The sequence below is a fragment of the Beta vulgaris genome, chromosome 9 (assembly GCF_026745355.1).
Source record: "Beta vulgaris subsp. vulgaris cultivar EL10 chromosome 9, EL10.2, whole genome shotgun sequence".
In the NCBI taxonomy this organism is placed as follows: Eukaryota; Viridiplantae; Streptophyta; class Magnoliopsida; order Caryophyllales; family Amaranthaceae; genus Beta; species Beta vulgaris.
The window spans coordinates 54,220,025-54,232,728 of NC_079210.1; the positions used below are offsets into that span (position 1 = coordinate 54,220,025).

At 33.9% G+C, this 12,704-nt stretch overlaps 3 protein-coding genes across 3 annotated transcripts in view; 2 read left to right on the top strand and 1 right to left on the bottom strand.

The window, feature by feature from the left end:
- Positions 1-19: 19 nt before the first annotated feature.
- Positions 20-5,092, bottom strand: LOC104904854 (nucleobase-ascorbate transporter 4). The gene is made up of 14 exons (XM_010693253.3): positions 4,740-5,092; positions 3,331-3,428; positions 3,067-3,243; positions 2,852-2,952; positions 2,684-2,759; positions 2,446-2,505; positions 2,141-2,325; positions 1,734-1,830; positions 1,552-1,638; positions 1,301-1,359; positions 1,081-1,172; positions 899-976; positions 597-757; positions 20-475 (listed from the first exon to the last, which is right to left on the bottom strand). Exons 1-14 carry the CDS (start codon positions 4,831-4,833, stop codon positions 257-259), a joined length of 1,584 nt encoding a protein of 527 aa, XP_010691555.1. The 5' UTR covers positions 4,834-5,092; the 3' UTR covers positions 20-256.
- Positions 4,511-12,704, top strand: part of LOC104904859 (cysteine-rich and transmembrane domain-containing protein WIH2) — a 29,972-nt gene continuing 21,778 nt past the window's right edge. The window contains exon 1 of the mRNA XM_010693259.4: positions 4,511-4,518. The gene's annotated coding sequence lies outside the window, so the exon portion shown is untranslated. The remainder of the gene's footprint in view (positions 4,519-12,704) is intronic.
- Positions 8,095-11,962, top strand: LOC104904857 (cysteine-rich and transmembrane domain-containing protein WIH2). Its single transcript, XM_010693256.4, has 3 exons — positions 8,095-8,269; positions 8,444-8,672; positions 11,702-11,962. The coding sequence occupies exons 1-3, from the start codon at positions 8,248-8,250 to the stop codon at positions 11,751-11,753; spliced, it is 303 nt and encodes a 100-aa protein (XP_010691558.1). The 5' UTR covers positions 8,095-8,247; the 3' UTR covers positions 11,754-11,962.

Here is a 12,704-nt window from a genome sequence, read left to right on the forward strand (position 1 = left end):
CCCAAGTTTGAGTAACATGTAAAAAAAGAAGCATATGTTTCATATTAAGAAAGATGAACCTGAGACAATTGTATGTATCATAAAAATAGCCAATTAGAAGTATGTCACTCAATCATCCATATCAACAACAGGTACATTTTCTCATTTTATCTCCTTCATTTGTACTTGCACCATCATTAAGTATCAAATTTCTATAGTATATAAGCATCACAGTTTAATTGTGTAGAACACTGAAAAAAAGTAGATACAATCCAATTTAAACAGATGGGAAGTATTTGTTAAGGCCCCAAGGAAGAGAATAGAATTCTTCACTTCTGGTGTCTGCATCATAAGACCTGAACTTTTTCCACCAATGCCTACCACTGTCTTTCCGCGTTGCACTATGACTACGGTGCAGAGTTATGTCCAAGAACAAAGCGATGAGACCTCCTACTGTTGCAGGAGAGGTGAAGATCACTTGTATCATGCTGTTGAACTGTTCAAAAAGCCCGAAATTTCGATTAGATCAGAGACAGAGAAACACAAGAGAATTAGTAGAAATCAGTATCAATAAGCAAAAATAAACAAATTAAAGGAAAGAAAATGTGTAAACATACTGCCATTGACTTAGTGTTGACAGGAGTGTGACCAGTAATCAGGAGGACTTCATTGAAATATTGTGGCACAGAAAGGCCAATGAAAAGAGAGAATCCTAATATGAATTTTGTTCTGAAACTGTTCAGGTTGCAGAACTGCAGAAATCCTAGCCCTGCTGAGACTGCATAAGAAATATAGTTTCCAGATTTTAGAAGAATATTTTTCCATGATGAGTATCAGTTTATATCGAAAAATATACAATTCGCAATGGTATAACATATCTCATCTTTATTCAGGAAAAAAACATAACAAATATACATACCAACATAAGCAAAAAGAATGCAGTACAGAGCTGCAAATATTGGTGGTGGTATTGAAGCTAGGATTGCCCCAAATTTTCCTGTTTGAAGAAAAATGTCATCACAGAATCATCATATTTGAAGTTGTGAGAAAGATTTGAAACTAAGTTAATGTAAAGACAAATGATAAAGCTTTATAACCCACCTAAAATTGAAAAGAAAAGCATGAAAATAGCTGCTATTTGTGTGACTCGGCGACTTCCTATCTGGTTGAGTCCAAGAAGTCCTGCATTTTCACTAAGAAATAGCCAAAACAACAGAAGTTAATCATTTAAAGAAGAGGTAGCAAAAAGAACAAAAATTTGTTCATGTATTATGTATATGGTAGTAGATTATATAGAAAAAATATTCAGTGTAACTATTACACTGATGCAGTCGGACCACATACTGCACCAAATATGCCATTCAAAAAGTGTCCAGCGCCCTAACACCAAAATGAAGCTTATTAGACTGATGGCAACAAATCATGAAAAGTGATACTCCCTCCATTGCATCTTTTCAAGTTGCCACATACTGCTTTCCGTAATCTTTTCCTATGTACATTCGTCTTTTTGGAAAGCGGTATGTTGCAACTATAATGGCCAATCTAGAGAAGATGAAATCGGATAAAACCTACCAGCCAGGCAATCCCACGGCTGACAACTGAAGGCGGCATTGGTGTGGCACTGCCATATCTTGCTGATGCTATAAATGTACCTGTAGACTACACAATTCAAGCCAGAAGCTAATTAAGATTGATTCAAAGGATTTTAAGTACTTAGTTTGTAAAGAGTGGAGTGGACTGTATATCATACAAACCTCGACCATAGATACAAAAGCAGCAGCCATTACTGCAAATCCATTTGCAGCATTCAGAGTTGGACGTCCCCATTGGAAGGGATAAGGAAATCGTATCCTACACCAGATGATTATTGACATAAGGTTTTTCGCCCGTTGGGTTCACAAAATAGTGAAACAGAATGCAGTAACTGAAAGTTTTTAACATTGGTCATGACTCATGAGCATCAAAAAATATCATTTTCCATGGTCTCTGACTTTAATATATGATCAGATTTTGTGAAAATTGAGCTTTGAAAGAGATACCTTACAACTATTTTGAAACAGAATTAGTAAATAAATAGATATACTATATGTTCTGCTATTGGTTATTAAGATTGAAGATGAAGAATGAAACCATCTTTGATATGAATAAGATGAGCACTCACCAAGAAGCAGCACCGATGAGACCAGAACGATCAGTTCGACAGTAAAACTGAGTTTGTGGGGAGCTATTTTTAAAAGCACCCCCTGCAGTCAGGACTGCAGCAAAAGCCCAAATAAGGCCAACTGTTGCTAATATTGCATATCGGCGAGCACAGGCTTGAAATGGCTTCAGCAAGCTAGCCAAATACTGCAACATACAGAGTTGATGTCACATCTTAGAGAATAATTAGTAATTACTTCCTCTATTTCCCTAAGATTACAATTGTTTTGACTGATGATATACAAAGATGGTATATTGGTTACTTACTTGGGAAATAAAGATCACAACAATGAGAGCTGGAAGTCCAATTTCAATGCATTTAGCCAACTAGCATATACAAATCAAAATTAGATCATCATAATGTCAATTGTGAGCTCTTGTATATTATTTGCTAAATGTTTTTCACAACATATCAAACTAATAGTTTTCATCCAACTTGATGATGCAAAAGTAATTACAGCAAAAATTACACATAATAAAGTTTTAGAAGAGATTTAGGTAGAACCTGAGGGAAACCTAGCTGGAATAGGCCAAGTCCAGTTAAAGTAACTAGAGGAATTGCAGCAAGTGGACTTAAGATCCTACAACAAGTAAGACTTCCAAATAAGAGACTGATTTCTGTAACTAGTCATCAGATTCAATGCATATCCGCGAGATTAGCACACTTTCTCACCTCATGACGATCCTCCACAAGCCCAAAACACCAATTACAACAGGAAATATTGATGAAAACATCAATGCTCCTTGGAGCGCTCTCATTGTAAGCACGAACCTCTACGTACAAACATATTGACTAGATATATCAGTTAAGAACAATAAACACTAATGCTTTTTTGTACAATAAGCACAAGAAACTAAATGAAACGAATATTTCGAAAGAATGCCAACCTGATGAGGATCAATGATCCTGCCAAAGTGATCAGAGTAGATAATTGAGATAGCAGGAATTATAAATACATAAGAACCTCCTATGACTACTGATGTCCTACATCCGACTAGAGTTTGCAAAAGTGTGTTTAATCCTGATACCATGAGTATAGTTTGTATCACTTGAGCCTTTTCTACCTGTCAAAAATTCGAGTTAGAGTTGTTAATGAAGTGAATAGAGAAGAAGAACATAACATAATTTAGATAGATGTGAAAGAAATGTACCGGTCCACCTCCCATTTTAGGAACAAGTATGCTTGCGATCATAACTGTAGTTCCAAGCATTACTAAAAAATGTTGAAACCCAAGTATGATGGCTTCATCTGCATTTTTGCAAATTAAGGCCAAGTTAGACTAAAGTATTTGGAAAAACAAAAAGGGTGCAAGTTCTAGCAGATTATATATGCTTTAACCTTGAATGAAGACAGAACTGGTAATGAATTGATATACTTAATTAGCTAAATAGCTTAGTAAAATCTGTAGACATAAATGCTATGGTCCAAAAAAGAGATTTATGTTGTATGCTAATATCTTTGTGAGTAAGTTTACGTAAGACTGTCCTACACTGTTAGTTGTGAGATTGAAATTCACTCATTTGTTCGGCAACAGTAGCTGTGGTGGTAGCTTTTTGCTGTGAGAGTAGTTGTTAGCTGTGTTGGTAGCTATTAGTGGTTGGTGTGTAGTTGTTAGCTGTTAGCTGTCCAAGTAGCGGTGTAAAATAACTAATTAAAAACTCAAAATAAAACTTTAACATACAATTTATACACCACTAAAAGCTACATAAAAGCTACAAATTGTAGCTTTTGACAAACACTACTAAAACACTACTTGAACCACTAAAAGCTACTTACACCACTACCTTGCCAAATACTCTTATTTTTTCTAATTAGTGTTTTGACCGAGTCAAGACACTAAAAGCGACTTAAAAAATTTGTGCCGAACCCGCCCTAATTCAACTCTAAAGTAGAAAATTCTCCTCCACGCCTTGTAATAAGTTGTTATGAGACCGTCTTATATGAGATTTTTCCTACCTTTTGTTGGGTTGTTTAAAGAAACAGACGCACTATAGTTTAAAGGTTCAAGTGAAGTTCTCTTGAAATCTCAATTATCACTTGAAATTTAAAATACCTTATTAAGTAATTTGTTCAAAGTAAGGAAAAAACTTTTAGCTTGGATTTTTTCTAAGTTGCAAAACCATTTTATACATCTTTAGTAATCCTAATTTCTCATAATTGTCACCTTTTCTTTTATGTTAAATTGACAAAAACAAAAAGGGTCAAAAACTCATATTATCTTCTCAAGAATTTACAACCCATTACAATGATATCCTACATAACAATATCAAGGAAAACTCAACAATCACATCAATAATGGAATCACATATAAAAAAAAAATTACAACACAACAAACAACATATACAATAAAATCAATGATCATGTATTAAACTAATATTGTAGGTAAAGGATAGTAGGGACTTTTACTAGTCTTAAGCATGTATTGTGAACACGATATATATTAAATGGTTAAACTAATCAGGTTAACACATTTATTCTCCACAAATATAACTTGAGAACAATATACACAACAAAGTAAGATGAACAAAGAAAGTGCTGGAAAAAAGGAAGAGAACAAACGCCAAGAAGGGTTGCTAGTGAGGCAAAAATCGACGGCGGGAAGCTGCTCTTTCACCGGAAATGGGCCTAAATCATCTCCTTTTGGTGCTGCCATTTTTGCTTTCTTGGTTTTCCTTAGTAAGCTTAGCTTGTTACACAAAAAAAGAGAGTAAAAGTATAGGATAATAGAGGAAGTTGATAAGAATATATGTACATTAACTAAGACTAATTAGTAAAGAAAACAGCCCTAAATAAAACAAGGAGCTAGTCTTTTTCTAAATATCATCATCACTTTTTTTGATAATTGTATATTAATAGAGGATTAGTAGGAAGTTTAGCTACTACTATAACAAATTAACAACTAACACATTGTATAATGTGAGTAATAAGATTGCAATATTTAAAGGAAAAGGACAGAGAGCAAAGTGAACAAGGTAGAAGCGTAAGGTACGACTAAATATCAGGCGTACGTTTGCATGCATGAGAGAAATTTTGAGTGTGAGTGTGACGTTTACGTTATAGTTTAGTTGGGAATTTGGTCGCCTTCTTCTTAGCTAATGTAACCGAAAAAGGTAAGAAAAATATAGAGAATGAGGGTAAATTGACTAAATATTAAACCTTAGTTTGCAAGATTAGGTAATAGTGGAAAGTTATATTGTAACTCTTTCTTCGTAGGTTTTGAATTTTCTTAGTGTAAATTGGAGAATGTCGGGAATCGGGATAGCGTAAACTAACACATTCACGAATGTTAAATTTAGAAACAATATGAAATGGGACCGGGTGACCCGAATGAGGAGGAGGAGAGATTCGGTCCACTTTATAAGTCCAAAGGCGGTTTTATACTAAAACTAATTGGTGATAGTAGGAGTAACTCATCTATCTGATAGAGTATAACAATTTCTCCTCTTTCTCTAATGTGGGATACTTATAAGTGGACTTTTAATGAGTTTCAGCAACGTATTAGACTATACCATCAAGTTTAATCCAACTTTTAAAATAAAAAGATTAACAATTTATATTTGGCGTGATTATATTGGATATATAAACGAGTGGTAGATATAATCCTTTTAGAATAAGGGTTTTAACCGGTTTTAAAAAAATGAATTGAGATAGTATAGTCATCCACTTAATAAGTGGTTTTAGTTAGAGTTAAATTTTCAAATAAACTATTTCATGTTTTCGAAATTTTGATTTTTGAGAAACATATCTTACCACTAGATTAAATACTACTTTATTTTCGTTAAGATTGATTTGAACTATTGTCAAATTTGCTTCTTTATTTGCAATGGCAAAAGTAATAGTAAGTTAAGTTAAATCTTTCCATATTGACAAGATGTAAATGTAATTCACACACAAGATCAATCAACTATTATCTTTTAAGAGTGCCTTTCTTTGTGAACTTTAAGAGTACATTTATGATATACTTCCTTTATTCATTTTATAATTGCAGTCACTTGACATACACATTTGTCAAATTCTACCATTAATATTTTTAATATTTTGTTATTAGAATTATAAAATATTAATTTTATTACAATATAAATTACATGCATATTAGCAAAAGGATAGTCAAAATTAGAGTATATATAATGTATAGTCAAAATATTGTAATTATTAAAGAATGGAGGATGTAAGTGGGTGCACCTACTAACCATTACTATATAATACACCTTTTTATTATTTGAACATGGTTTTTCTTCATTCTTTTTCGATTCCAACATATGAATTCTTACACTATTTATGCACTACCTTTTCACCAGTAAAAAATATTCATGTAAGATCTTGTTAGATACGTTCGAGATATACTTCTAAAATACCAAGTTTTTACAATATGTTGCAAGAAAGTAATTAAAGATCTTAATAATTAAATTTTACCTTAACAAGTGTAAAAAACTCATATCTATACTAATATATTAAAAGGCGTGCGTAAATCAGGATCAGTGCCACGCGGCGGTCTCCCTAGGGAGTTTTAGTTCATGTAATTCATGTACAATTAAAAAAATTAGAAATTGCATAATATAGGTTTTGATCCCGTGACCTTAAGTTTATGTACTAAAGTTTTAACCACTAGACCAAGTTGTATTTAGTAATGTTATATCAAAGTACAATATTAATAAATGAAATTTTTCTTACCCGAGACATAACCCGGGCCTAATAACTAGTGTTACAATTAAAAAAAGGAAGAAGTATAAGCAATATTCATCAGGCTTAAGTGCGTGGCCCACGAAAAATTAAAATTATTCACTGGAAAATACGCTCATTGCTTTTGTATATGGGCCGGGAGTAAAGTTACGGGTATCGCTGCCCCTACGGGCTACGGCTCTACCGGCCCATTAAGTCAACAAGCCCGTCACCCGACTCATAATGCAGCATTCTTCGTTGAGGCATAGTTGAGTAACTGGCTTATTTTAAGAGGTGTATTAGCTGATATTATTAGTACTTAGATTATACTGCTATATGCAGTTTTCAATCTAATTTATGATGTTAATACTATATAGAGCTTATATATTAGTTTCTCATTCTTTTTCCATTCTAAACAACTCATATGTTTCATCTATTATAACGAACGTGTTTTTTTTTCCGAAGAAAGTGAAAAACAATCGGTATAAAAATTAACGTGGTTCATTAACAATGTGTTAGTTGCGTCTACAGACATATGAAAACTAGATTTTTATATCTTGAGGAGAGAGTACAGATTATAAAATTAATTGGAGACAAAAGTTGATTGTAAGTTTTATATAGTACTTTTCTAATTACTCTAAACACACTCGGCCTAACACCAAATAATTCAAGACATATTTCAACATTAACTTAACAGGGTAACCATATTTGCAACTTGTAAATTATATATGACTTATTATATTCTAAAACTACTAGTATACATATGGAATTCAAGTACACTTGCAACATAAAACTTTAAAGTAATCTAAATCCAATAATATCCTAGAATGATAATGTCAAATTGTCAACCCCTTGGTTTGATCCCTGTTAATGGTAGGGTGGCAGCCACACCTTCACGTTTATGATTCAGTAAAACCTTCAAAATAAAAACACTAAAGAGGAAAAAGCAAAATTACAGAAATATATATACTTCCTCCGTTTTTTATTAGATGTTACACTTTTCAAATCACGGACTCCTAGGTGATTTTTGGAGAGGAGAGAGATAGAGAGAATGAAAAACAAAAGGGTCCCATGTGAACATGTGATAGGAGAGAGATAGAGAGAAGATATTACCTAAAATAAAAGTGTAACATCTAATTTAAAACTTCCTAAAATAGAAAGTGTAACATCTAAAAAAAACGGAGGAAGTATAAAAAAAAGAAGAGAAATGCATTCAAATATCTTATAGTAGATTAGTAAAACCGCGTAACAGAGATGAAGTCAAACTAAGCTTAGGGTCGTTTTATTAACAATATTAATACAAATCTTCTTCCCTTAAAAAAGTTTAAGAAACTAATTTTTCTTCCATATTTCTGTTATTCACGAAAGAAGATTAAAACAAAGGCAAAATAGCAACATTTGATACATAATGAGTAATTATCCTCCCCAAGGTCAACCCTCTTTCCAATTCAATCTTCTTTAATTTTGTTCTATATCTGTACTTCAAATCAATTAATTTGCCTCATTTGATCATAGTAGAAATTATGTACTTGTTTTTTTATAACTTCTTTGTTTTTGTTGTATGTGAATTACTTATGCTAAGTTGTGTTTTGGTGTTTATTTAGACGCCGCCAAGGAAGCGTACCCGCCACCGGGGTATCCTGCCGCGCAATACGGAGGATATCCTCCACCACAACAAGGTTATCCTCCACCACAACAAGGGTATCCTCCACCACAGCAAGGGTATCCTCCTCAATACTATCCTCCCCAACAATATCCACCTCAACCTCAATATGTGCAACCTCCTCCTAAGCACAAAAAGGAGAGCGGGAGTAGTGGACTCTTGCAAGGATGGTATTCCTTCATCTCAATCTCTATCTCTATATATGTGATTTAGGTCGTCTTAAAAAAATTGAGTTTCTTGTGCTAATTATAAAGCTGCCTTAAATATAAAAATGTTATGCATAGATTGTAAAATTATAAATGATGTATTCTATAATATATATATATATATATATATATATATATTATATATATAATATATATATAATATATATATATATTATATTATATATATATATATATAATATATATATAATATATTATTATATATATATATATATATATATATTATTAAAATATTTTTGATAAAATAAAGTTCGAGTTCGAACAATATGACTTAAACAAACATCTAAATTTTTAAGATTTTTGATTCTTTTTATAATCGAGGTCATGTGTTGTTGGTCGTTTTACACGCTTATTAGATGAAGACGGCACTAATGTGATCTGAATTTACTAATACATAGAGGTATATAGCTGGGTTCATTCAATGGTAAATCTTGAGTATTATCTATCTAAGATTTAAGTAAGCCTTAAGAGCATCTACAATGGAGAGGAGGTCATCTTCCTCTTATATTTTCTCTCTCCTTTTCTCCTCTTGACACCTCATTTTCTCTTTCCTCCACCTCATTTTCCACTAACTCATCATCTTCCTTTTAACATCTCCATATATTTTTCTACAACAAAGAGGATCCTCTTCTTCTTACTTTACACATACCCCACAAACTTAAACAACTATCAAGTGGACCCACTACATAAAAAAAAAAAAAAAGAAATTCAGCATTTCTTGTGAAAACGCAGCAAAACAAAGGGAAGGAGCTGCGTTTTGCATCTCAGTCATCATCCTCTTCGGCACAAGAGCCGAGGCTCCATTTCCTATACAAAAAGAGGATTTCCTTCAATCCTTTGCTAAGAGGATCCTCTTGCTTTAATGGAGAGGAACTCCTTTTTGAGGAGAGAGAGAGCTAAAAGGAGATGAAATCCTCTCCATTGTGGATGTTCTAAGCAGCATTTACACTTGTGTATTTATAGCCTAAACGTCAATGGTTTTGTACAATTGAATTCATATTAATCAACATGCTAAAAAATCAAATCATCAACAAAATAATCCAAAAACTTATTGCAGTTGAATTGTTGAAGTCAAAGATTTTAGTATTCAGTAAGAACTAGAAATTCGTCAGCTCGTGCACTATGGGCTAAGAAACTAATTTCACGGTAACTAGTGGGGGTTAAAAGGTTACTAGTTTTCGTAACATAACTTTACCATTCGCCTGTGTCTTTGAGTACAACATGCTAATTGTTGACTGAAGAAAAATTTAGGAAACCAGTGGGCTGTGACACACTACTAGCCCATGATGTGTGGGCCGCAGCAATCGACCTCTGGACTTGGATTCTATACTCCATACATGTTCAACTCCTATAATAGTATAATGAACAACAATATTAGGCTTGTATTTCTAAAAACTACTATTTGAGACTTGAGTATCATGTTAAAGTCATATGAACAATCTTTCTATAATACCAATGAAAAATTTGGACGTGATCACTTTTATAAGCTTGAGAAGATATGTTTTTTATTTATTGGTTGTTTTTCTTTTGGGTTTATGACTGGTCAAATTCTCCACTATTATTTGTCTAGCCTATTTGATAATTAACATAGTTTAACAATAATATCATCATGTAGGTTGGACACAAAAAGTGTGTCACTCGCAAATGAGATGAATGTTAAAATCTTACGAAAAACTCACATAAATTGTCCCACATTAAACATGATAAAGTAGAGTCATATCGCGCCCTAGGCGAAAGTCTCTACATTGTTGGTTTTGCTTCCTTTTTTTTTTACTTTTTTCAGCATATATCCCTGACAGTTTTTTTGTACCATATACCCTTTTGACTTTTGAAATTCACCATATACCCCTCACTTTTAAAAAAAAACATCCACTTACCCTTAATGACTAACGACAATAAACTCTGTTAGTCATTAACCTCTAATTCCCTTCTAACTTTAATCAACTAACTTGAATCTAACCCTAGTCCTAATACACTAACCCTAACACCCCCATCCCCTACCCCTACCCCTACCCCTGTCGGTTGTAGCCCTACCCCTTCCCCAAACACCCCTGCAGCCCCCTCCCCCTACCCCCACCTCGCACCCCCTCCCCCGCAGCCCGCTTCCCAGTCTCTTGCAGAGTCGCACAACCCTCCCAACCCATGTTTCTTTCCTTCGTCTTCCTCTTCGCGTTTGCGACCACCTACTGGTCTGATTGTGTTGGTGTGCGGCCGGTGGAGATGCGATGAAGGGACATAGGAGGGGGTGCGACAGGTGTGCGAAAACCACGGAGGATGCGATGATGGTGGTTGGCGGCAGACACGGAGAGGAAGACGAAGGAAGAAATGGGGGAGGGGGTTGCGGGTCTGAAAAGGGATGGGGAGGGGTTGCGGGTCTGGAAAAGGAGGAGTGTTGCGGGTCTGAAAGGGAGGGGGTTGGTGGGGCAGTGGGGGCTGGGGTGGTAGGGTAAGGGGTGGAGGAGAGGTGGTTAGGGTTAGGGTATCAGATTAGGAGATTAGGGTTAGGGTTTGGCTTATGTTTAGGTTAGTTAATTAAGGTTAGGAGGGATTAGGGATTAATGACTAAGCACTTTGCCTGCCGCAAACGAAGGCTAACCCGCCGGGCCTAAACACCTCCTCCAACAACCCCTGAGATCGAGGCATGCTTTTTCCGGCATAGCGCTTTGCTTTCGCTATCCGTCAGAAAGCCCTGCTGAAGAGCTTCATCCCCTAGCACGGAAGTCTAACACCATTAGTCAAAAGGGTAGTTTGATGTATTCTTTAAAAAGTGGAGGGTATATGGTGAATTTGAAAACTTGTGAGATATATGGTACAACAAAAAATTTGTTAGAAGTATATAGTGAAAAAAATGTTTTTTTTCCTAAGATGTTGACATTAGGTTGATGGTAACATAATCGTTCAAAATATTCGAGTTAAAGTACAATGCGTGAATGCTTTTCATTTGTCACTAACTTGATGTTCTTATTCATTTGCAGTTTGGCTGCTCTTTGCTGCTGCTGCCTTCTAGATGCGTGCATCGATATATGATACCATATTGATATTGATGGCCTTGAATGGTTTCACATTGTTACGATTTTGGATTGCAGAAATTCTTAAACTCTGAAAAGAAAAAGGGAATTGTGTTATTTTCATATATTCATATGTGTAGGAAAAGGCAGATTGTTGACCACTTCTTGTGAAAAATTTGGATCGTTGACTTGGACATTCCTTTTTTTATAGAAAGTACTCTTAGTGTTCGTGAAGTTTTTAGATGTCTTTTTCAATAAGAATTAGTCAATAAAACTTATGCTATGTTAGGAAAATTGCAATACTTTTCGAAAAATTAAAGAATTTGTCTGGTAAGAAATCACTTACTTTTAAATTAAAATTAGATAATGGTACGCCCAATATTAAAAAGAAAATCTGCAATACTACTTAAAAAATTGAAAGAGTTTGTCTCATAAGGGACCTGTTACCTTTAAATTAAAATTAGGCAATGGTAAGCCCAATATTAAAAAGAGAATTAGCCCAATAATAACTAGGTTAATTTCTTTCGGTAACTAGTTTAATCCATTTAGTGACTAGGTTTACTTTTATATTAAATTTAGATTGTCTCTTTTAATAATTTTTGTAAAGTGTTTATAAATTATAACACCAACTTTTGGCTTTTGGTTGATAAGCTTGTTTTTGGGCTAATAAAAAAGTTATTTACCAAACACTTTTTTTTGGCTGTTTTGATCACCAAAAAGCTAGTTACAAGCACCAGAAAAAGTCGTGTGTTTGTATTTCAAGTTCGTTTACATTATAATATAATGATTCGCTCACATGCCAATATTTAATTGTGTATGACAAGTAATATAAGTCACACATTATGGGTCTGTTTGTTATCATTTTCAGTTGCCTTTTAAAACTAAAAATAAAAATATGAAAACCAAACAAAAAAATTAGTTTTTTGTTGCAAGTTTTGAATAATATTGACGTGATCACTAAAACTCTAAT